This window comes from Thamnophis elegans, chromosome Z (genome assembly GCF_009769535.1).
Source record: "Thamnophis elegans isolate rThaEle1 chromosome Z, rThaEle1.pri, whole genome shotgun sequence".
Lineage (NCBI taxonomy): Eukaryota > Metazoa > Chordata > Lepidosauria > Squamata > Colubridae > Thamnophis > Thamnophis elegans.
In genome coordinates this window covers 46,214,026-46,241,406 of record NC_045558.1, presented here as the reverse complement: position 1 = coordinate 46,241,406, position 27,381 = coordinate 46,214,026, and the positions used below count along the sequence as shown (strand labels likewise).

Sequence of the window (27,381 nt, the reverse complement as noted above, 5' to 3'; positions counted from 1 at the left end):
TGTTTAAAAATAATGATTACCATGATTTCCTTTTTATACCACTTTATTCAAACCTGAGCACCTCAATATAAAACTAAACACTGGTGAACTGTCATTTTCATTACTAAGCCCAAATTATTGCAAATTTACATCTGCACATGTAAGTTTTTGCTAGCAGTTCAACATTTAAATAGATTAAATCATCTTTTCTGACACTTGGTAATTTCATATAATGAAAATAACTAAAAAATTAGTGCAATATACTGGACAAATCAAAATATAATGGACTTTGGGAAACAATGTTGCAGAATTCATTACAGACAGACAGTAGTATTTATGTTACAGATACAGGAGCATCTTTTATTATTGTTCTATCCATGAAGGAAGAACTTAATCCCACTTGCAATCTGGGGAAAACGAAATGTTAGCTCTTTAAAGTAACTGTACATATTGTATACTTTTAAGCAACTCTTAAATAGTACAGAGTATTAAACAAATGTAGACTACAATGCAGTACCCTATTTACAGTACACTGACATCCCAATTTAAAATCAAGTTGAATGTACATAATTGTTAGTGCTTTGACCAGTTACATTCTTAGGGAAAAGGTAATTGTATTAATGGTCAACACTGATTAAAATTAAAATCAGCTAACTAGTTTTTATAAGATATGTCTCAATAGTTTGTTAGGAAATGCGTTGCATCAGAAGTTGAATTCATTGGTTGTGACATTTTAAAAGCAGGAAAAATGTGTGAAGCTTGATTTTTTTTAAAAAAAAAATTAAACTGGGGTTTGCAAATTTATATATAGTATAATAATTAAAGAAAACCAATTGTTCTGCAAGCACAGATTCAATAAAATTATTAATGTTTCACATATTTCACTTAAATTATGAAACTGTGGAATGTATATTTAATGGTAATTACCCACATAAACATTTTGCATAAATACTGTTAATAAGCTTACAGGAAGTTCAGAAGGTATATTAACCTTTTTTTCTTTTCAAAATCACAAATGGAGAATCCAAATTCTATTCATTACACTTTAACAGTAACCAATATCCAACACTTGAGGAACTAACTGGTTAGCTGCCGATCCATGGAACAGTTCAATCTCTATTCCTAATGACATGTAATTCAGTTAAAAACCTCAAAAACCTCTTAACTAGAGCAGCTTCTTTCCCCATCCCATCCCATTGTTGAAACATAACAGCCAGTGATACATGCATGTTATTAAAAATTAGGACAAAATCATTCTGTATTAGAAACAACTATTTCATAAGTCTCTTCAGTTTTGGAAGCTGTATTGGGCCAGGTTAAATACTTCAAATTCCATTGGTATTAACAAGTTAGGAAGTGGAAGAATATTCAAGACAGTTTAAAGCAGCTGAAAGTTTAGTTGCTACAACATTGACTCTTAGTTGGTTGTGTTGGTTCAGTAAGATCTACTCCTCCTCTTCCTCTACCAGAATTAGCTCCAGTATTCTGTGGTTCATTCTTCGGCAACTTTTTAGCTATAAAAATGTAGCAAAATTAGTATATATATATAGATATAGATATATATATATTTTAAAAAATAAGTATTAGCCGTGTATATTTATAGCTAATAGCACTATACAGCATGGTCAATGTTTTTTATTCTGAATAACCTTCCACATAAATTGATGACGTTCACCTGATTTTACACAGTGTTTTGGAATATGCTTGTTTTAAACTTGGCTCTACCAGCAGCTAGTTCCAATAACTATACTCTATATTTCACACCATATGTATTTTTTGGCAGCACACATGAATTTCTTCTTCAAAAGATCCCAAAAATTATGGGCCTACTTCAATATGGCTTGTCTGTATATAGCTTAAATTTGCCCATTATGGTTCACCGTGACTTATTTTTAAAAATATGTTGAAAAAACCCATGGCTTATCACAAGTTTTATCATCTTTTTCTACATAAATTGCTGAGATCCCTGAAAATAGAAATGCAGCAAAATTCGACAATAAATTAACACAGTTTCATGGGAATAAAATAATAAATTTTGCTTAGTTTATATCTCATTCAATTTAATATTTCTGCTTAATAAAAATTTAATGTCCAGGGCTACTTTTAGTTCTAATTTTCTTTTCTAACCTTAATAATATAGGATTATATTCATTTTGAAACACACAAGCAAAATGTAAACAGCTCAGTACTGAATACTTAGGACAAATTTTAAGTATAGATAGTCCTCAACTTAATATCATAATTGAGCCACAAAATGTCTGTTATTGAGAAAGTTAAGGGAGTTTTGCCCCATTTTACAATGTTTCTTGCCATTGTTGTTAAGTGAATCACTGCAGTTGTTAAGTTAGTAATATGGTTCAGTGAATTTGGCTTCTCCACTGACTTTGCTTGTCAGAAAGTTGCAAAAGGCATTCACATGGCCCCAGAACATAATCATAAATATGGGTCGAGTGCCAAGTGTCTGAATTTTGATCACATGTCGTTGGGGATGTTGCTCTAGTTGTAAGTGTGAAAAATAAGTCACTTTTTTCAGTGCCACTTTAACTTTGAAGAATCACTGAACAGTTGTATGTACAGTTGTACTACTACCTGAAGCACTTTTTTTACAGGTTTGCAAAGTTACTTTGCAAACATATTGGAAATATAAATGCCTTCTAACAGGACTTTACTTACTTAAAAGAATAAAGGAAAATGTCAATATAATATGGTATACCTTCAATCAACTGAACAAAATAAACATTGGAATAAGCTGAATTTCACACAAACAGTAAAAACTGATCTAAAACATATTCTGATATTGAAATTAAATAGAAATTTGGATGAGTTTAGTATTACTTGAACTGGTTCATCTCACTATGCCTAATGAATAAGATATTTCAAATTAAAGATTTAGTTTAGGCCACGTTCAATGTACAAATAAGCGGTTCACCCACAAATGCGCGAACGACAAAAGCGCGCCTGACTAAACCGCGGTGACAAAAGCGCGCCGACGAATGAGCGCTGAAGCGCCGACAACAGCGCACTGTAACCCTAACCCTAAACCTTACCTTAACTTAAATCGCGCTTCTATCGGCACGCTTTTGTCGGCGCACTGTTGTCGGCGCGCTTTTGACATCACGGTTTTAGCGCCGCGCTTTTGTCGTTCGCGCATTTGTCGGGTCATGCAAATAAGCCTGGATTCCATTCGAGATGTTTAGCAGCTTTCAGATCACTTTTAATTTAATAGATTTATTAAATATGGACTCCTTCTGATAAAACCAAATTTTCCTCAATCAATTATGATTTATGGGCTATAAAATGCCTGCCATAGCATTATCGGAAAATATTGTATTTTTTTAACATAGAAACAAAAGAACTTCATTAAGAATAAATCAAGTTACATGTTCAAAGTGAACATTATCTTTGCTAATCTACTTTTAATTTAAATATTCTGCCTTCCATTAATACTTTTGACTTTATCAATTTGAAAATACCTGCAAATGCTATAAAATTGCTGTGCATTTTGTGATTTAAAAAAGTCAAATTATTACTATCAAGCAGTAATCAGAGGCCAGGCTGTCCATTTGCCACTGTAGTCTGATAATTTTGATGACTGCTCTTTCTTAAAGTGTTACAAAAATATTTTTAAACTGTAACTTTAAGTAAGAGTTCACTTACCAATTGCCATGAATATTTCATTTACATTCACTGATGTTTTAGCGGAGGTCTCCATGAACAATAAACTGTTGTCATCTGCGTAAGACTGTGCTTCCTGTAAATTTAAAATGCCCATTTATTTTTCTTGCTATAATTCTGTATTATACAAAATATGTATTATCTGCAGTTAGAATAGTGTTTTGAAGATCAAATTTTGACTTGACTAGTTTAGTCAGATCAATGCTTCCAGCAAAAACTAATAATTTTAAAGATTTTCAGTGACATCTACACAAATGAACAAAAATGCAACTGGATAAAGTAGAAATGAAGTATGAAACTTCTGAATTATTTCTTCTCAGGATCTATAAATGTTCAGTATTTCAAAGCTAAAATCTGAAAGTTTGGTGATTAAAGGATAAAGAAAATTAATTCTAATTGTGATACTATACATTCAAAAACAAAAGGGCTAACAAGGGAAATTGTTAGAAGTTATACACATAATTATAGCCTTGCTATGTAGAATTTATTTACAGATAATTTTTATGGTAAACTCAAAAGATAAAAAAATCTTGAAGAGGATAATAATAAACCATTTCTGAATTATTGACATGTTACTAAGAATCAAATTCAACTCAAACTCTTGTTTATCTTTGTATTTACACTGATAACTTATCTTTAAATCTTCAATGCACTTTACATACTATTTGGGTTGGTGCTTGTTAAAATATTCTTGCAATGATGCTAAATTTAACATATCTTCCATAACTACCTTATTTCATAGAATTTTCTGCAGCCAGTCGTGTTTCTGATTTATGAAATTCCAAATAAGATTCAGAAAGGCAACAAATAACAGCTCCAAATAAATAGAAAATTATCTTACAATACAGTAAATATCAAATAGCTATGATCTCTACAAAAATTAATACAGTTGAACCTCTTGTGACAGCTGAAAACCAAGAAAATATGTACAATATTATAAATTTGTGATATGCCCATATTAGCACTTATATGTGTTAACTTATCGTTCATAATTATCTTGGAAGTAAGTTACTCATCCTTATTTTAAAGGTAGTGAAATATTAATACTAGATTTGAATAGGTGGGCTTTACTAAAACTTTGACAAACACATACTTCTAATTTTTTTCCCCAATTCAAATACCATCTTTTACAGCTCGGGGTTTTCCCAATGATGTTTATACACAAAGAATTGCATTATTCATGGCCCTCAAAATTCCTGAGAAGTCCTACTTTTATCCATAATTAGCACCATTCAGAATCTGCCTGTCTGTTAAAGTGTGTGTGTGTGTGTGTATACACATATACATACATACATACATACATACACACACATACACCTATATATATATTTGAATTTCATCTTGCTATAAATCTCTTAAATAGTTTAAAGATTGGTCAAAACTATTCAATGAATCCCAAGAATGTGTGACAATTTAAATTGGGGTATCCATAGTCCAAATATATTTTATTTATTCAAATATATTAACTAATACATGTTAGGTAAACGCACACAGTGTTTACATGGACTTCTGAATATCAGACAGTATCTAAGACTCTATTTTTAATTTAATTTTATTTTAGAATTATGTAGTGATAGTATTTATCCTCTTGCATTTGCATGCTTTCGAATTGCTAGGTTGGCAGAAGTTAGAGCAAGAACAGGCGCTTACCCCATCGTGTGACGCTTGGGTCTTGAAATCAGGCTGTCGGTTTTCCAGTCAACAAGCCCAGCTTCTTAACCACTGAATCATTGCACCACCCCAAGATACTACTTGGTGGGAAGGTAACAGCACCCTGTGACATCATGCTGGCTATATGACATGGAAATGTTTTTGGACAGCACTGACTCAATGGCCCTTGAAACAGAGATAAGCACTATCCCCTATAGTTGGCAACAACTAGCAGAGTAAAATTCTTTACTACCGATAGTAAAGATTCTTTATTACTAATAGTATGAGTTACCCTCTTCAATTTCATCTGGCAGCTCTGAACAATTACAGTTATTATAATAAATATGATTATGTTGCTTAGTAAGGAGAAGGGAGAACTGATAGTTATTTCTGTAATATTCTCTTAGTATAAATACAGCAATACTTGGTACTCGATGTTAATTGGTTCTGAGAGGCATGACAAGACTAAAAACAAGTGCCAAACAAACAAGATGACTTTCCATTTGACCCTTTGTTTTGGCCAGGAAAAACTTTGTCTCTTTTTTTCCAATCCAGTGACCTTCCCAGCATGGCTAACTTCCTGTCCACCCTGTTGTCATCCCCCTCTTTCTTTTGTAGCAACCTTCCGAGTATGGCCGATTTCCTGTCTGTCCTCTGTAACTATCTCTCTCTCTTTCTTTTGCAGAGCGCCGAATATCAAAGAAACTACTAGTACCGAGACAACATTTTTCATCAAAATGTGTTAATTACCAAATTTACAAGTTTTGAAGCACTCAAATACCGAGGTACAACTGTAATTACTATCATTTGCTTCCCATCCATTGTCATTCCAGATATTATTTTTAACATTGATAAGTAGATTTCGATGTTTCAGAAGATGAGTGATGATTTGAAATATTCATAGTATGAATCACTAAATAAATATCTTACTAGCAGTATCCTATCATATCACTATAGTGTTTTACATTTCTATACATTATTTCAGCATAGCTACAATTTGAGACAAAAATATTAGAACTAAAACTTACCTGAAAATCTACAGCCCTTTTGTTAGCTAGATCAGCCTTATTTCCTGCTAAAGCTATTACAATGTTGGGACTTGCTTGCCTCTGGAGTTCTTTTACCCAGTTTTTTGCTCTTGCAAAAGATTCCTGTCAAGTATTTAAAGAAAAAACTCATTTCTTTTTCCATTTTACAAGATGCTAATAAAAGGATATGGCTTGATAGCCAATAATTAATTTAATTATGTTTTCTCTTTTGTTGCATAAACTCCTAATTTTACAAACTCCTATAACTATAAACTGCTTCAATGAAGATTTTTTAAAGATTATAAATTAATCTATAAAATCGCCATGTCATTAACGTGAAATAGGCAAAGGAAAATGTTTTGCAAATAGCCAGTATCTATGTAGCTTATTAGTTTTCCATTCCTACATTTCTTTTTCCTTTAATAATTTTTATTACTTTACTGTACTATATCTTGCACATATATCTTATCTTATTCATTATACTTTTGATGAAAGATTACAATCTCAATCTATCAAAATTATTCTATAATAAATGTAGATATATTACAAAATTCTTTTAATATCATAAAACAAAGAATGGAAAAAAACATGACATAATGTAGATGTTCACTCATTATTTTAACTTTTAAAATGAATACATACCGTATTTATCGGCGTATAACACGCACCGGCGTATAACACGCACCCCCCATTTTAACACAAAAATTTGAGTAAAAATTTTTTTCATTAAAAATAAATGACTTGGAAGCTCGGAACTTAATGTTGGATTAAAATTTATAACATTAGAACATGAATTATAACATTAACTCCTCTTAAAAGGCAAATATGAAATGAAAAAACACCTCTTTGAGCAAAAAAACTTAATCAGAATCACTGCTTTTTGGAAAACCAAAAACCTCTTCCTCATCTTCACTCTCTCCCTCTTTTTTCCCTTCCTTCCCCCTTCCTCTTGCCTATCAACTTCATCCTCTTTGTCTTTCTGCTCTTTCCCTCTCTTCCCCTTTTCTTCCTACCTCCTTCCTTCTCCCTCCCTTCTTCTTTTTCTTCCTTTCTTCTTCCATCTTCCTCCTTCTCCTTCCATTCTTTCTCCTTCCATCCATCTTTTCTCCTTCCATCTTCTCCCCCCCTCCCTTCTTCTTTTCCTCCCCCCTCCCTCCTTCCTTCCTCTCCTTCCCTTTCTCACACACAGGAAGGGGAGGGGGCTATCTAGTCGCTTTCACAGCATAATTTCTTTATCTAACTTTTAAAAAACAGTGTGCAAATCAAACGAGATTTTCGTAACCTGCGAAGCACCAAGTTATATTATGTTGTTACAAATTCGCAGCTACTCCATTCTTTCTGATAGGGAACTACATTTCCCAAGATGCCTCAGGTCCTCAAAGCGCTGAACGCAGCTTTGCAATTGACTCCAGCGAGGCCTGGCAGCCGCCGGCTGGGGTGGTTGTCAGGGCGATGCGGAGCGGACGCGCCGTTTGTTACTGCTTCCAGCAATCAAGACGGACAAGGGAAGCGACTGAAACGGACGCTGGCCGCAGGAGAGCGAGGCTGCTGCCAGCCGTTTCACCTTGCGCAGCGAATTTGACTGGGTCCCGGGGCTTCTGCCGAGTGGCAGAAGCCCGGGACCCAGTCAAATTCGCTGCGCAAAGTGAAACGGCCGGCAGCAGCCTCGCTCTCCTGCTGCGGCTTCTGTTTCAGTAGGGAAGAAAACTTCCTTTCGCTTCCCGAATTTGACTGGGTCCCGGGGCTTCTGCCGGGCGGCAGAAGCCCGGGAAGCGAAAGGAAGTTTTCTTCCCTATTGAAACAGAAGCCGCAGCAGGAGAGCAGGGCTGCTGCCGGCCGTTTCACCTTGCGCAGCGAATTTGACTGGGTCCCGGGCTTCTGCCACCCGGAGTATCGGCGTATAACACGCAGGCAGGGTTTAAGCTTGCAATTTTAGTTTTAAAACTGCGTGTTATACGCCGATAAATACGGTAAATAAAAATTAATTTTATAGTAATAAACATTACTATATATTTATTTTATGTATTAATTTGTATTCCACCTTTATTATCTTTACAAATAACTCAAGGTAGCAAACATACACAAGTTTCTTCCTCCTATTTTCCCCACAACAACAATCTTGTGAGGTGAATTGAGAAAAACTGAGTTACCCAAGTGTCTTTCATATTGTATCTTAATATTATAAAAATAAACAAGGCAACAACCCATATAAGATGCAGAAATGATAACTGTATAAAATATGAAACTACCATAATTAAACTTGAAGAAAACAATCCAAAATGTGTTTTTGTGCTGTAGCTTCATAATGGATAGCAGTGTTTTTCACTCAGTGAAAAGTTTGGGTGATCAAAAGCACAATAGTATAATTTGATATTCTATGATATAGAACAGACCTTTGCAATATTCTGCAAAGGGACAAGACAATTTGGGAATATATACTGCAAAATGCTTTGAAGACTGAAAAACAACAGCAATTTTAGAAGCAATATATAGCAGATGATGATTCCTGAAATCTATTCTAAAAGTTAAACACCCTAATACTTAGGAAACAGCAGAAGAGGGAAAAATGCTGTCATTCTAAATTTTTGAATGTAAATAAACTATGTTACTGAATAATGCCATCATGTTAAATGTAAAACAAAAATATTTGTTATGATGGAAATACTAATTCATATTGTATAAATTAATACTAATCAATGTTTTTATTGATAACAAAGATTTCAACTATCACATTAACTTTACCTACCTCATTGGTAATATCGTATACAACTATAGCTGCCTGTGCTCCTCTGTAATACATTGGTGCCAAACTGTGGTACCGTTCTTGACCAGCTGTATCCCAAATTTCAAATTTTACTGTTGTGTCATCAAGACATACCGTTTGCGTTAAAAAAGCAGCTAAAGAAAAAGAGAAAGGAACAGAAATTGGGTTCTCTGCATGTCCCATTGGCTTAGAACATTCTTTTCTGCCACACTCCAGAAAAAATTCCATGTTGTAATGCTTTATTTTAATAGGTTTATAGATACAAGGCTGCATGTTAGAGTTGACTTCTAATACTAGTGTATATACTACAAGGTAAAATCTAAATTCAATTCATAACTTTGCAAGTGTTAAATTTCAATAAAAATATTTAAATATAGGAAGACAATCTCTCATATAGCAAAGTAGATCTTGTGCTGATGACACTTATCTAAATCCAAACTATAGAGTTTTGTGATTAATGATGATAAGATCTCCTTTTCCACTTCATGTATTTGAAAATTAGTAGACTGAGGAATTTAATAATTTGTCCACATAATTACAAGGTATTGAGCTTGATTTTGTTTTTTTAAAAAAAACCACTTGCTTTTGAACTTCGTGTTTGATGTGAAAAAAGAATGAAACTCTGACTTTTAGGTTTTACAGATTAGACTGATAGCTCTTTATAAAAATGACTTGTTCATACTATTATGGAAAAGCAAAAAGCTGTGATTTGATGTTAATGCCTTATTTTAATGTAACAGAGTTGGAAGTCACTGCTTCTTTTCCTCCCCCCCCCCAATCTTTTCTCACTTAACTTCCCACTCCCCCTCATTGCCCCTCTATTTACTTTTGTATTTTATAATACTCTATAACTTAATTAAAATGTTTTTAAAAAACATTCAGCTTTATTCAAAAGGAAAGCTGATCTTTGTTCTATATTATTTCCTTACTTCCTATGAAACACTTTGCCATTCCTCAAGTTTCTAAAATAAATGATCAATTCCAACTTCGTTTTTCCAGTTTCTTAATTATTATTGCAGTTATCTCTTTCTTAAAGATTATTTCAGTGCAGAGAAAAATACACACACACGTATATGTGTGGTATTCTGGGAAGAACAAGTAGATCTAAAACAATGTAGAAGTAATAGATTGCTACAGTTCTGCAGCATATTGCAAAGAAAGGAATAAAAGTGTAAAACACATGGGAACAAGGTTTAAGACTGATCTGTATTATAAACGATAGTGTCAGGCAGACTTCAATTTTCTATAAAGGAACAAGTTATAGTATTTTTCTGTGTAAAAAGAAAGACATGCTCCCCCTCCCCAAATGGATGGAGATGCCTGTGCATTTTATATAGTGAATGTTGCCGAAGCCCCACCTACCCACAGGCCCCCACCCACAGGACTCTGCCTCCCAGCAATTTGTCTCCTTGTCAGCTTCAGCACAGCCTGATTTAGCAAGAGCAGTTGATTGGTGTTTGGATCTGCCTCCCAGAATATCGCCTATCAGCTATTCCAGGCTGTGGGGATTGCCACCGCCCATCTCTGCCTCCGCATGCCCCATTTTCAGCTTCTGCGCACCCCATTTTCAGCCTGTTCCAGGCACTGGGCACTGCTATTGCCACCTATCCCCATCACCTGCAACAGGCCAAAAATGGGGCGCAGAGGCCAAAAATGGGGTGCGCTGAGGCAGCAATAGGCGGTAGCGGCGATGGGCGGTAGCAATCCTCACAGCCTGGAATAGCTGATAGGTGGTATTCCAGGAGGCAGATTCAACCACCAATCAGCTGCTCATGCCAAACCGGGATTTGCTGAAGCTGACCAGGCTGTTTATTGTTTGCTACAAGGAGGCAAATTGCTGGGAGGCAGGCAGATTTTTTTTTCTTTTTTTCCTCCCCAAAAGCTAGGTGCATCTTACAATCCGGAGCGTCTTATAGTACAAAAAATACAATAGATCCAATGGTTTATAAATTTTCTTTATTTTTTATTTTATTTTATTAGATTTGTGTGCTGTCCATCTGGGCTTACAAACATTGAATGTCAGTAAACATTAAAATGATCAGATCAAGTAATAATGGATTCAACTCCAAAACAACTAGAGCACCACTAAGAACATCATTGGCACTGACATATACACTATTAGTTAATTGCAAAAGTTAACTTTACTCAGAACAGCTTACATCCTACAATGATATCTGTAACACCATCAAATGTCTACATCTGTCTATCCCAGGTCCTTGGAAATGACTCGATAGGTAGACAAAAATGCCAAATCCAGTCTGAATATCCAGTTGACTGTGCAACAAACTATAATTTACAATTGAAAGATGGGGGGGGGGGAAGAGTATGAAGTACACAGGGACAAAAAAGAAATGTGGAGCATAGTTGGTTTAGTTTATATGTAACACTATTTCCTTACGCCCAGTGCTCTATGACATATTTTCTTTGACATAGTCACTGGAAGTTAGGTTGAATATCTGGTCTCTGGATCAGCAGTAGGGTTCCCCAAACTTCTGATTCCGAGTGTCTTCAATCTGACTTCCTTGCACTCAGTCTGAGAACTGGCTATTAATAATATCCATGGCAGCCATGTCATAGATCCAACTCAGAACACTGGTCACACACCAGATCTAATATTCTTATAGAAGCAATGCCAATGTGATCTGTGTGGGGAATCTAAAAATATCCTTGAGACTCTCTTACACCACCAAGCTCTGCAGAGACCAGACCTACCCAAATGATCTGCCCCCCGAGAAAGATGGACCCAGAAGGAACTGGGGGATATCCTGGAGGATTTGCTAACCCTAACTATGTGGCCTCTCTTGACCCTTCACTCCCATTGTTTCCATGGTTCACAAAGGAATTAAAGATTCTGAAACCAAGAGACACCTAGAATGCCACTGGAGTTTAGTTTCTGTTAAGGTCTAAAAAGAGTTGTTGTGGCACAGTGGTTAGAATGCAGTATTGGACGCTAACTCTGCCTATCGGCAGGTGTTCAATCCTGATGGGCTCAAAGTTGAGTCAGCTTTCCATCCTTTTGAGTCAGTAAAATAAGGGCACAGATTTTTGAGGGCAATATACTGATATTGTAAACAATTTAAAGAGTGCTGTAAAGTAAGGGTCCCCAACCTCTAGGGTATGGACCAGTACTGGGCCGCACAGCTGGAGGTGAGAGGTAGATGAGTGAAACTGCGCATGCACAGAATCTAGGATGCACAATCCCCACCACACCCCGTGGTCAGTGGAAAAATTGTCTTCCGTGAAACTGGTTCCTAATAACAAAAAGGTTGGGGACTTCTCCTGTAAAGCACTGTAGAGTGATATATAAGTTTAAGTGCTATTGCTAACTCTGCGCTACAATGAAAAATTGCATTTTCCATAAATGAAAAAATACTTCTCTACTCATTTCATCTGCAATATTGCTCTTTGGCCCAGTTCCAATTGCCAGATCCCTCCTAGGCCTAGGGGTTGGGGGGGAGGAGGTTTGAATAATCATTTCCAAAGCCAAGCAGAATTTCCTGAAAAATCACTCAGCTTTGTTCCCGGTTGAAACCCTTCTGTGGTACAGATCCTCATGAGATGTCTAGGGAGTAATCTTACCTAGTAATTTGGAATCAGTTTGACCCTGTTGCTTCTAGGGATGTTAACAACGTCCTCTGTGTTGTTAATTAAACTATCTATCCATAGATCCTTGTCCCTCCAGGCTGGTGACTCACCGTAAGCAGCAAGTGAGTTCATGCAGTAATAAATTCCTCACTGCGAGAGGGGATAGTCTAAGGACTTTTAATGCAGGCTCTGGTAATCCTCTCCTTAAGAAACTATCACTTGGTCTCATCTGCCTGGACAATTTCTGTCCAGTTTCCCACCTTCCTGAAAATGGTAGAAAACGCAATTGTTTGGCAGCATCAGAGGGTCTTGTATGAAAAGGATTTCCTGGATCTCTTTCAAGGCCTGGATTCAAGCCTAGCTATGGGACAGAAACTTATGGATGGTATCTAGTGAGAGTGAAATGAGAATAGTGCAACCATTCTCACCCTTCTTGACCTTTCAATGGCCTTTGATACCATCAATCTTGGTATTCTTTTGGTCAGCTTCACAAGTTGGATGCTGGATGGCACAGCTTTAAATAGGTTCAGTTCCTTTCTCTGAGGTTTGTTACAATTGCTTTTGACAGGAAGTGAGATCCAACCCCTGCCTGCTCACTTACAACATTCCATACTGTTTATACCCTCTTATTTAACATCTACATGAAGTCACTGAGTTGAGATATCATCAATATGCCAATGACACTCAACTCTACATCTCTATACATTGAGTGATGCTGGCTCTGCTCTCTTGCAATGCCTGGAGGGTGTGTGATCCCAGATGTGAGACCATAGATTTCAAATGAACCCTGGCAAGACTGTGTCTTTGGGATCTGAGGTTATCATGTTGGGTTCTAGACGGGGTTGCACTTCCCTGTTCAGATCCTGTTTGCAACTTGAGAGTTCTCCTGGATTCACATCTCCTGCTCGAAGAGCACAAAACAGGCATGACTATGAGAATTTTGCATAGCTCCAGTTTGTGTACCAATTGCCATTTTTCCTAGATTGTGACTGCCTGTACTCAGTTTGAGTAGCCCGAATCAATTCTCATGTGGACTATTGAAATGCATTCGATATGGGCTTGAAATCCATTTGAAAGCTTCAATTAGTGCAAAGTATGGCAGTGAGAGCAGTATTTGGGCTCATATAACACCTCTGCTCCACAAACTACATTGACTATCCATATGCTTCCGAGTGCAATTTAAGATGTTGATTATGATTTATAAAGCTCTTAAAGGCATAGGTCGAGGCTATCTATTGAAATCTATTGTGCCACTACAACTATCCTGTCCTGCACAGGCCAGCAGAGGTGCCTATTGCAGATCCCATCAGTCAAAGAACTCTGTCAGGACCCAGAAGAGCTTTCTCTGCTGCAGCACCCATCCTTTGGAATACCCTGCCCTCTAGGGTAAGATCTGCCCCCTACCTCCTATCCTTTCATAAGAGTCCAAAGACCTGGCTCTGCAAATCTGCCTGGGGACCCAATGGAGAAACTCAACTCTGGAGGTGGCTGTAGATTGACAGCAGAGTCTACCTCCCCTCTTCTGCTCCCCAATGCTCAATGTTTTTACTAGTCATATTTGATTTACTTTCTTTATTTTCTTTTTCTATTATTTTACTTTCACTTTTGTGTTTATTACAAGAAATCCAAAGAAAGCAACATAATGATCTAGCAGATTATGCAAACCTAACATTATATGATGTATTTTTATTTCGACTTATATCACAAGAATCTAATGCAATAGACATTACTGGAAATATCACAAAATTTGAAATAAATAACATCCATATTATATTGTGCATAGGCTTCTGAGACAAAACTGACCTCAATATGTTTTAGGGCAACCACATAATAGACTTCATCACCGAAGATGGCAGCAAAGAAATTTCTATATCTCTTTGCTGCCATCTTCGGTGATGCAGTCTATATGTTGTTCATTACCCAATTTTTTGCAATTCACATCTGATAATCCTAATTTTATTGGTTATCACATACAAAGATTATTGCCTGAAATCTCACAGGGCAACTATAATGGTACATGTCTGGCAATGTCCAAGATAACAGACTGTATGTTTCTATTGTACTATTGCAGAATGTCTTGTAACCATCTACAATACTATTAAAACTGATTTAGTCAAAACATTTCAGTTCATGAAGGAAAGCTAAATGTTCAATGTCACCACTGTCCCTGATAGCAATCCCAAATTTGCTTTCTCTCCATAATCATAGTTCTTTGTACTAAATACTAGTATTTTGATCACATGATACTGTTGCTCATTAATAGCAATAGCACTTAGATTTATATACTGCTTTCTAGCGCTTTACAGTCCTCTCTAAGCAGTTTACAGAGTAAGCGTATTGTCCCAACAATCTGGGTCCTCATTTTACTGACCTTGGAAGGAAGGAAGGCTGAGGATCAAACTCATGTTTAGAATTCTAAACATGTGCTCAATCCATGAAAAAGTGTTTTGGATGGAAGGAAGAATGTTTAAAGACCCAAACATGTCAATTATTGTGTGTGTGTGCCCGTGTGTGTGTGCCTGTGTGTAAAAGTTTTCAGTATTATTGATTAGCAGTGTTGATAATTATTGTTATATAATGGAGAAGCAACATAGGGTTTGCCCTACTCTCTTCATAAGTGCTCATCCATCATCATGGCCAAAGAAGGTTATTGGTTCTTCCCAACAATGACAGATGTTGGTGCACTATACTAATAGACTAGACCAGAGATCCCTAACCCATGGGCCATGTGGCTTACTCGCAACCGGGCCATATGAATGGCAAGCTGCAGCCTGATGCTCACACAAATGAAGTTGTGTGCATGCACATACATGCACACCTGCCCTTCACACAAAATCATCCCCCCCACCCCCCATGCTGGGCTATCAACCCGGAAAGGTTGGGGAATGCTAGATTAGACAAAAAATAAAAACTTTATTTTGGTCATTGAGCAATAAAAATACATTCAATGAAATGAACAACAGCAAAGTACCCTGAACAAAATGAATTATTGACAACTACTTGTGAGTTAAGTTTACACATAATATAATAAAATTTTACTATTTTATAGAAATAAGTTTACCTTGATTGTTTAACGAAAAATGAAAATTATCAATGATCCCAGAAATTTAAATAAAAGAAGGGTAATCAACTAGTGGCAAATGTCCCTCCAAAACTGACAATAAAGAAGAAAGCTCACAGGGGCAGAGTCAAGTTTCATATGGGATTTTCCTTTCATGTTGGCTGTGGGGGAAGATTAAATTGAACTAAAGATAGTTCTCTTGAATTTGAGAATTATGAAATGATATATGATGAACTAAATAGTAACTCTCAACCATGAAATAATGAATTTACATCAATATATTGTTTAAGGTTAGTGCAAAGATCATACAGATACTCACTGCTAATTAGAATCAAAAGCACTAAGCTGCTAATAACACAGCTAGCATGTTTTAGGCACTTAAACTGTGCCTTAACTTATGGTTATAGAAATATTTTTCTTTGAGATCAATAGTTTACCAAGATACTGTTTCAGGACCTCTACCTGCAATCATTACAGAGTGGTAGTAGTAATACCCTGAACACATATTAATCTTCTACATAAACATCACTGGTATTATGATGCATGAGGAAAAAAAAACCACAGGTCAAACAGGACAATGCTTATGGGCTATATTTGTGACCATGTGATTGAGGAAAACTGCAAAGGTCATAAATTTATTTATTTATTTATTTATTTATTTATTTATTTATTTATTTATTTATTTATTTCGCTGTTATAACTTTGTAAGTTGGCAATCTGGATTTTGGAGATTATATTGTCTTGAGAAAGTTGAGACAAAACTACAATAAGTAACAACTGTCTCAGATGAAGAAGCAATCAAAGATAAGTGCTGAGAAATCTAAGAACATGTATCTAAGTCCCCACACACAATAGATATGGGGAATCACACTTAGATTACAGCAACTTGAGGAAGTAAAAAAGTAGTAATTGCTCCGACTGAAGATGCAGAGATGGATAACAAGAATCACATTGGAAAAGCAACTGCGTATTGCAAAGAATTAAAAAAAAAATCTGGTCATTGTCTATATCATTGAAACTTAAATTCTGTATGCTCATCTCTATAGTGATCCCAACAACCATTAATGCCAGTAAGACCTGGAAAGCATCAGTATTAACAACAGACCTGATGTCTTCCAACAAAGATGCCTTCATAAAATCCTAGATTTATTATTTTGACCATATTACTACAAATTACATATTATTGTTGTATGTAGAAGATTCCAACTTGCAGTTTATATTCTCCATATTGAGAACAATTGAATTCCCAAGATGGCAATGAGATAGACACCCCCTCCCCTGATGCCAAACATCCAAAAGGATATCCTCAAAATACATGGCAAAGAATGTTCATGGAAGACTTAAAAGATTATAAACATCACATAGGAAGATGCGAAAATACTCACCAAAAATAAAAAATGTTGGAGATCCCTTGCTGCCTGATATGCTACGAGTATGGAAGCATTAATACGAATGCAAATGCAATTTCAAACAAATGTTCAACTGAACAAATGGTCAATAAACATACAGGTAATCCTCAACTTATAACCATTCATTTAAAGTAATTTCAAAGTAATTTATGACATTTTTCACACTTACAACCATTGCAGCATACCTATGGTCACATAACCAAAATTTGGGCAATCGGGAACTGGCATATATTTATCACAATTGCACTATCCTGCATCATATGATCACCATTTTTAAACATTCTTAACCAGCTTCTGATAAGCAAAATCTATGGGGGAATCTAGATTCGCTTATTGACCACATGATTCACTTAATTGCAATGATTTGCTTAACAATGATAGCAAAAAAGTCATAAAATGAGGCACAACTCATTGCTTAGCAAAGGAAATTTTGGACTCAGTTTTAGTTGTAAGTTCCTGTAATGGTATATGGGAATGACCTTAACATATCAAGTAGAGATGCTGCCTAGAAAATACAGATAAAAAGGAACACAGCCCACAGATGCATAGTAGACAAAGCAAGAGGCTAAGGGAGAAGCCTCCTTAAGTTTTCATGAGAATAAAATGATGGTGAGAGAGCAGGAGCCTGTTGGGAGCCAGGCCATTCAAGTGGCGGGCGAGCACCCAAAGCTTGCACATGTGCATAAGGTAGCTTGCATAGGCAAAATCATCCTCTTCCCCCATCACTGCTGTTGATCCATGGAGCAAGAAAGGTGGAGGGCTGCTGAGCTGTGAGTTATGGTTCTCTTACTGATCATTCCCTAGCAACATCTTTTTCTCTAGTTTCTCAAGGTCATTTCCACCCGCCATTACCGTACATAACAATTACTTAACTGTAAGATATAGCAGATTATATCATTATCTATAGTTAACGGTAGCTTAAGAATTTTCTAAAAAAATTGCCACATGGATTTTTAAGCAGATACTTTAAAAATTCAGTGAATAAAAGAGACCAAAACAATTTTAAAATTATACAAGTAATATAATAGCTTTTGACAGAGACACAATTAAGCATAATGTAATTATTTACTCTGACATGAATTACCAATTTATAAGCATAAATGATTAAATTTGAAATTGTAACATTTCTCACCTCCAATTGTACTTTCTTGGAATTCATGAAATTGGCCTTTAACAAAGCGAAGCACCAAACTTGATTTGCCAACTGCAGATTCACCAAGAAGAACTAACTTGAACTGACATATTTTATTCCCAGCATTGGGCCCATTGGGTCTAGCTGCTCCTCGGTTGGCCATGCTAGAAAGGAGTCCCTTGTTTCAGATTCTTAAAAAAAAAGATTCCAAGATGCGAACCTCAATGTGCCTTCACCTCAAGGCAGCCTGTAATATAAAACAGCATTCACATTTTAGAAAAGATCACAGGCAGAGTCATATTAAAATTTATAGTAATCTCTACAGGGTGTCTTGGTTTTCAAAACACTATATATATTTGATAGCAGGTTAACCAGGAAGGAATTACAGGAAATCAAATACAATATATATAATCCACCCATCCATCTACCCCCACCACACACACGGAGGTTTGGGGAAATATGACTGAACTGTATTTCCAAGAATATCTCCAAGAATTAATATTAGAGACCTAGAAGTACTATAATTGACAATGCAAAATAATTTATCTCTGAATGGTAATGCTATGCTAACCACAATCTGTTTATTCTGAAAGTTTTAGAAAATGTGAATAAAGTTAGTAACAAGCAATGGTAGAACTCAAAGAACCAAATAAAAATTTGGATAGTATCCCTGTTTCAGAAATTATATCAATTTTTATGACTAATATTTTCTATCATTATATGGAAGAAATACATTGAGTCCCTCATTTCACAACACTTCATTGTTAAGATTAGTAAAGTATGTATTCATGAACATTTTAAACAAGAGGGAAATATTAGTTGGCTATAATAATTTAACCTGCTAAATTTTGTCATTACCAGGACCACCTCCATTTTAAATCTGCTAGTCCAAGACAGGATTAGGTCTAGAATTGAAAATAATAGTGCAGAAATATGACTTTAGCTCTAGTGATTCAGATGTCTCAACAATGCAGTGGTGAAAACAGACTCCAATAATATATAGCCAATCCACATTAGCAACTGCCTTAATTAGCAATTGTTTACAAACATGACAGTTATAAACAGTAGTGAAATATCATTATCTGACCAATGCATGCACTTAAAACCAAATTTCTGCACAAAAAACATACTGGAATGAAAGCAACTTGAGCATTGCTACCAAAGAGGTATGTATGTATGTATGTATGTATGTATGTATGTATGTGCGTGCGTACTTACATACCTACCTACCTACCTACTTACCTATCTTGTGACTTGCCCATCTTACCAGAGGCACATGGGTGGCTTACAAGCATTCAAATAACATTTAAAACACTAAGTAGGGATAATAAATTATAAGTCAATTAAAAAAATTAACCAGGAAGGAAGAGAGTAAAGTGTGTAGAGGAAGGAGGTTAGCCAGTTTCAAATTGCCACATTCCCATTAGGGCTCCAGGCTAGTTTGCCTAGCCATGTCTTAAGGCCTTCCAGAAGGCTAAAAGGATGGGAAAAGGCATGGTCCAGAGGGCAGGAACCATGGTAGAAAAGATTTTTCTTCTAGATCTTGCCAGTCAAAATTCCTTGGCTGACGGGGTCCACAGCATACCCTTTCTACCAGTATGGGGAGGCGGGCAAGCTAACTCCATCAAGGTGAATTGGTTTCTCAGATAGACTGGATCCATGTCATGCAGGGCTTTAAAGATGAAAATCAACACCTTGCATTGGACATGAAACAAAACAGAAGCCAGTGCAATTTGGGGAACAGCAGTCTAACATGAGCCATCGAGGGGCCCCAAGGCCTGTCCACACTGTGGCATTCTGCATTAGCTGAAACTTATGGATGAGTTAACAGCAACTAGAAATCTTTACAATCTCTCCCTCTCTCTGTCTTTCTGTCACATGTTCTCTAAGCACCATTTACTGGAAAAGATTGCAGTAGCTAAACAAGGACTAGCTTTATTTCATCTGAAAGGAGAACTGATTCACCTCTTCAATCCAGAACTGAAGTGCTCCCGTGTCTAGTTAATTCAATGCCTAAATAAGACTCATTTTTCCTCATTACTTTGTAACTGAGACGAATATGAAGTAGATAATAGAATTATAAAGACAAATCCTGCTCCTCACATTTTCCTTTTGTGAATGACTATCTCTAGTTTTCCTTCATATTACTCAATACCTTTATTTTTTCCCCATTTTAATCATTATTTACAGTTGACACATAGTGAAATTGTTGTAAGCATCACACTTGAACACTGAACATTGTTACAAATAACAATTTTAATGTATTCAGAATGGGAAAATTAATAAATATATTAATGGAGAATAATCATATTTCACACATCATTTCAATTAAATGTAACCCAAGATAAAATTTAGGCTTTATTCTGACTCTCACTACCCAGTATGTAATTCAAAGGACAAGGATGGTTTTCACATTCACTTTCTTTTCACATTCACATTCCGACCCTATGGAATGATCTCCCCGTGGAGATTCGTACCCTCACCACCCTCCAGACCTTCCGCACAGCCCTCAAAATCTGGCTATCCCGTCAGGCCTGGGGCTAAAGACTGTAACCCACCCGAATGGTATGAATGTTGTGTTTTTTAATGACGTACTGTCCTACATGTTAAATGTTTGTTTCCCCCCCCCCCTTTTCGAGTTGTAAACCGCCCTGAGTCCCCCCAGGGAAAAGGGCGGCATATAAATAAACTTCTCAAATCTCAAAATCTCAAATTCTTCAATGCTCATTTGAATCTTTAATTTATAAAATATAGCCATCTAAATAATTTGTACAATTACATTACTTCAACACAATACCACAAGAAGAACTGGAACTTACCAATTCTCAGAAAAAGAACCAAGTTACAGCAAAACCTCAAGTGCTAAGATTCTGTAATCTTTAGAATACAGAAACAAAAATAAACTGGGAAACTATTTGGGGCCAACCTTTTTCTTTTCACGCCCAAATGTGCAGTTCAACTGAACTTCCTAAACAGCAACATTGTGATTCAACAGTGCTGCCTCAACTCTGTTTCGATCCATATTATTGTCACAAATTCATGCTATTGGTAAATTGACTATAACATTACTAAATTGGAATATTCTCCCAGAGTTGTTTGTTGCTGAAGAATTATTGTGATATGACTGATGGCAGAATAGTTTTTTCTATTTTTTCCACTGCAGCTTCAAATCTGGAGACTTTTGGGAGCAGATATAGGTTATATGGAAGCATGTAAAAAGGACTACAGAAGCAAATTTCTCCTTTACAGCTGGGTTAAGTATGTATAGTATAAGATTCTGCATAATCTATTATTGCATTGTTTCAACCAGTCAATCAAAACATGCACTAATAATTAAAATTGTACATTTATAAATGAATATAATAGATAAAGCTGAAATCAAATAGGTTTTCTTCTGAGAAGCTTGCTCTTCCTATTCCACTCTTATGGATAGATGAAAGGCTAGCTAACTGGCAAAAGTTAGTTAGATAGCTACTGAACTTCTGCGATATGGTCCCAGGGTGTGGGTGCTAATATTTTGTCTAGAGCAGGCACACATAGCATATGGCCTGTCAACCCCTTGATATTTTTTTAAAAAATTAACAAATCTACTGCTATCAAATGTTGCAATCTAGTTTTAGCAGACATTAATACCCCAAAAGACACTTTGCCAAAGACCTTCAAGCCTCACCAACCTTATCAGTTCCATACTACCACCAGCTCTTTGGCTTGACAACTGTTCCTTTGTGGCCCATAATTATTTTTAAGGTATCAATGTGCAAGCCGCTACAAGTTGCGGAAGCTTAGCATAGAGTATCTGGATGCCAATGAAGTTATGTAAGATCCAATACAGTTCATTTCTTCAGTATATAACATTTTTATTTAGGCTTACATATAAGCATACTACAAGACTTAATTATCTATTTAATTACAATAGACATTATATTCATTTTGTAGCTGAAAGCCAAATTTATTATAGAGGAATAATAACACAATGACTATATTTCTAAATACAATAATTAATAATTTCAACAATTTTACATTACGTATGGTACTTATTTTAAATTATATTCTATTTTTAGGAAAGAGTTTTCTTTTATCTCAAATTCCCATGATCATAATTTGTTATTTATATCTAAATTTCCCCCCAGATATTTCAGGCAGTTTATGTCAGATTCCTCTGTTTTATTCCTATAAAAACTATGATATCAATTGGCTTATAGCATAGCAAAAGAAAGTCACCTCATGAGTTCCTTAGCTGAGGGTGGACTCAAAACTTCTTCTGCCTAGTTCTAGTCTAACACTTTAACTACTACAGGTAGTCCTTAACTGGCTCTTGAAAACCATAATTGAGCCCAGAATTTATGATGCTAAGTAAGAAGTGTGTTAAGTGAATTTTGCCCCATTTTATGACTTTTCTTGCCACATTTAAGTGAATGGCTGCAGTTGTTAACTTAGTAACACTGTTGTTAAGTGAATCTGACCTGCCCATTGGCTTTGTCTGTCCTGTCCCAAAAAATAATATATGACCCCAGGACACTGTAATAGTCATAGATATGAACCAGTGTCAAGCATCTGAATATAAATCACATGACCATGGGATGCTGAAATGGACATAGTATGAAAAATGGTCATAAGCCACTTTTCCAGTGCTTTTGTAACTTTGAGTAGCCATTAAAGGAATTGTAAGTCGAGGACTACCTATATACCAGACTGACTCTTCATAGCCTTTTGGCAGCTATGAAAATCAATTAAAGATGCTATAAATTGAAAGTCAATCCTGCATTTTCTAATGTAACTTTCTAAATTAATCTAGTTTTCATTTTGTTTTAACAAAACATAATTTTGCTCCCTATCATTTTTCCAGTCCTCATTCCATTCCATAATAGCAAGTAAGCAAGATGACTATAATCTGGATATGCTGGCTTCCTCTCTACCAAAAGGTAGTATTAATGAGAAAAAATAAATAATTACAGACTTACTACAGACCAATCAAGTTGACAATAACTGAAAAGATCTTGGAAAAGATAATCAAACAACAGATCTGTAAACACCTAAAAATAAACAAAACTAATACTAAAAGCCAATAAGAGTTTGTCAAAAGTAATCATGCCAAACAAACTTTATTGCATTATTTGATAAAGTGACTAAATTAATGGATCAGCAAAATGCTGTGAAGATAGTATACTGGAATTTAGTAACACATTTGACAAAGTAGACCATAATCTATTTCTTTGTAAAATAGAAAAATGGAATAGACAACTATACTACCAAATGGACACATAACTGGCTAAGCACAAAGACATTCAATATGTAGTCCTCAATGGAACTGACATGGAGGGAAGCATGCAGTAGGGTACCCCAAGGTTCTGTCTTAGGCCCAGTACGCCAATATCTTCATAAATGATTTAGATGAAGGGATAAATGGGAAATTCATCAAATTTTCAGAAGACACCAAGCTGTAGGGAAGAGCAAACAGTTTAGAAGACAAGCTCAAGATCCAGAAGGATACTGGGCCCCATCCAACAGAATGCAATTTAGTAATGAGAACATTAAGATTTTTACACAGGCAAGAAAAACTAAATGAACAGAGTATAGAATTGGTGGTACTTGGCTCAACTCTGAGAGGGATCTAGGAATCCTAGTGAACAATCATTTAAGTATAAGCCAGCAGTATACAGCAGCTAACCAAAAAAGGCAATGCAATCCTAGGCTGCTTCAACAAAGGAATAGTACCAAGATCACATGAAGTATTTGAACCACTATCTACTGCTTTGGTAAAATTGCATATGGAATACTGCATCCAGTTCTGATCACAACACACATAAGAGAGGACTAGGTGTGACATGATAGTAGTCTTTTACTATTTGAATGATTGTCACAGAGAGAAGGGGGTCAACCTATTCTTCAAAGCATTGGACGGCAGAAAAAATAACAATAGATGAATACAAATCAAAGAGAGAACCAAGAATTAAGGACAAATTTCCTGACAGTGAACACAATTAATCAGTGGAAGTTCTGGATGCTCCATCCAGGAAGTTTTTAAGATTATGTTGAACAGCCATTTATCTGGAATGGTATAGGATCTCCTGCTTAAACAGGGAATTGGATCAGAAGTCTTCTAAAGTGTCTTCCAACTCTATTATTTTCTAATTCTAATCACATATAATATGGGAATTTTAATAATGACAATTTTTAAAGAGTAATTCTACAGATTCATACATTGAAAACCATGTATTTTGGGGGGAAAAATAGTTGTCCCCTTGGTACTAAGATTGAAAATATATCTGGTTTAGGAACATAGATATGATATCATGATCACATCAGACCATTGTTTGGCACTAAGCCTCAAACAAAGCACCCTTCAAAGATAAGATCATGGAATACTGTGGAATTTATTCCTAAGTAAACATGTATTGCAAATCCAGTTTAACTGCTTAGTAGTCAGACAATTTACTCAGTACTTCATTGGATCAACTACTTCATATCCTGTTACATATTAATCAGTTCTTACTCAGCTGAACATCACCCTCTGTATCCTAGTTAAAATGAAACTGATACCACACTGCAAGTATGGATGTAACATGATTCTGTTTGCTTTCCCACTTACAATAATGATCTTTTGCAATTTACTTTGCTTTCGGAATCTCAGGATTTTTCTATAATGAGAAACCATATCCATAAATATCTGAACATAATAGATTGTTTATTCCTGCTGCGTTAATATAGATACACTACATAAAAGCTATTAAAATTAGAGTGAAAAGTTAAGGATCTCTTAAATTACTATCTCAGCCCTGAGAATAGACCATAAAAAGATAATTCTTAGATTTATGTTTATATATAGCTATTTATGTTTCTCAATTGGAATTAAGGCCTCTGATGATCTTACTGTTTAAAAGTGTTTGATTTCTTCTTTATAAATGTTAAAAACAAGAGAAATAGAAAATAACTAAAATTGGATGTTTTAACTTCTTTTTTACATAGATTTCTTAGGAAGAATATTAAGGTTTAAATCACAAGTATTATGAAATAATAATATATTATTCTAATATAAATTAACTATACCAGAAGACAAAATGATTTTTCTTTTTTTCAGTGTAATTACAGAGTATTATATCTTTTTGAATTATGAAAACACAGAACTTCTTCACCTGAAAAAAGATGCTGATGCTTTCTCATCTTTTTAAAGCAATTATTCAATGATCCCATGAGATCACACTTATTGAAGAAAAGAAAGCTATTCTACAGACACATAGGTTGAATTCTAATGGTAACTATATCTATATCAAGATTATATGGAATTGTGTTTGCATATGTAAATTTCACTTGAAAATAAATATCAGACAGATATAAGGTTACAAGCTTTTTAATCTAGATACTAAATATATTCACCATTCTTTAAAAGTTAAAGAAACACATTTATACCATTATTAAAGGCATACAAAAGGTTTTTAAACTCCATTGTTAGTAAGTACCACTCTCAAAATATACTATGCTTATAGTTTCACTATCCTTTCCTCCACCCCTCTCACCCCAAGAGTTACTTAGGACCAATTTCATTGGAACAAAATAAGCATGAACAATATTTCTGCCACTTTGTCCATGTTCATAGAAAGAAAAAAATGAGACCTGTCTCCTGTCTTTTCATATTATTTAGTTTGGGATCCAGAAATAGAAGCAGGAAGTGACAGAAGCAAGAATATGTTGCTTTTTTGCCTTTGTTGTACCTTGGGAAAGAATTACATATTAATAAACTATTTAGATTATAAAACATCTATGGTAAAATATCAGATTCTTAGGAAATTGAAGTAAAATTGATCTGAAACAATATCTAATGAGACAAATTTTTAAAGCAGAATTTAAATATTGAACTACATTTTAAGTATTTTAAGATACTGATATGTCACAAAAAATAAAACCTGAATTTTTGATGTGCAGCATTTTTTTGCAACTAATTTCATACAACCTGAGGCTACAATTCTAATAAAACGGATGATTGACACTTTAAATTGCAAAGTGTCCAAAAGCCTTATGCCTTATCAAAATAACTGTTCATCTTTATATACTATTAATCCATCGAGATATTCTGAAGCATTTCGGAATAATGAGACACAGGCATGAGTTAACTAATATAGCCTATGACATATCAAACCCACAATAGAAGGTGCTTTTCAATTACATTCAGTTCCGTATTTCATTCCCTCTTCGAAAGATGCCCACCCTGCATTCCAAAATTCCTTCTGCCCCCCACGACATCGCCTTTCTCCGGCAGCCCTGCCCCAGGAATAAGAGGAAGTGGGAGAATTGGGGTCGCCATTTTGAGGGTGAAAGGAGGAACGGCTCAGTTCTCCGTCTTCTCCGCATCTCCTTCCACTTCCACACCGATCTGAGGCATCGTGGACGAAGCTCAAATCCCCTCTTCCCAAAAAAAGAGGGGGAGCGAGTGCATCGCAGGCGCCTATCCGTTTTGTTCGAGCCACGGTCTCCTCCCCCATTAGGTCCGGCTTTGATGTATCGTTACCTGGCTGTGATGGAAAGCCTCTTCACCAGTTCCGTTCCCTCCGCGAACAGATCCCTGAGAAAAGAAAAGATGCCGCCCAACGCCCGGTTCCTGTGGCTCACGGCACCAGAGGGCGAGGAAACGGGGCTCTTCCGTGCCTCACGATAGGGTAAACTCGGCCTCCAACTTCCGTCTTTTCCCCCTCCTTCCACTCCCGGACCAAAACACGAACACGTAACTTCCCCTAGCCGCGCCGCCTCCTCTTGCCACGTCACCGCACCCCGGCCTCATATCATTTCCGTCTTGCACAATCACGTGCCCGTCGGGTCGTCGTTACAGATGGAGACCGTAGAGGGGCGTTTTCTATGAAAGCAGGCGGATCGCGCTGGGAATTGTGGGAGGCCAGAAGACTCGTATAGGTTACGTCTCTCCTCGTCAGATGTGGCCAGCTGAGCTAGCGCGGGATTTCCACAACGAGCCCTATTCCATGCGACAACATTGATATTTCAGAGCTAGTGTCATATTCATTATTTGATTTGTATGGCCACCCATCTCAACTGTGTGAAATTATTGTAATTGATTTGTTATGAGCCGCCCAGAGTCATGATGAGTTGGG

General features: G+C 36.0%; 1 protein-coding gene across 1 annotated transcript; it reads right to left on the bottom strand.

Moving 5' to 3' along the window:
* Positions 1-25: 25 nt before the first annotated feature.
* On the bottom strand, positions 26-27,037 carry RAB5A (RAB5A, member RAS oncogene family). Its single transcript, XM_032237378.1, has 6 exons — positions 26,787-27,037; positions 18,284-18,530; positions 9,079-9,230; positions 6,333-6,455; positions 3,637-3,730; positions 26-1,493 (listed from the first exon to the last, which is right to left on the bottom strand). Exons 2-6 carry the CDS (start codon positions 18,444-18,446, stop codon positions 1,375-1,377), a joined length of 651 nt encoding a protein of 216 aa, XP_032093269.1. The 5' UTR covers positions 18,447-18,530; positions 26,787-27,037; the 3' UTR covers positions 26-1,374.
* Between the last annotated feature and the right edge of the window lie 344 nt (positions 27,038-27,381).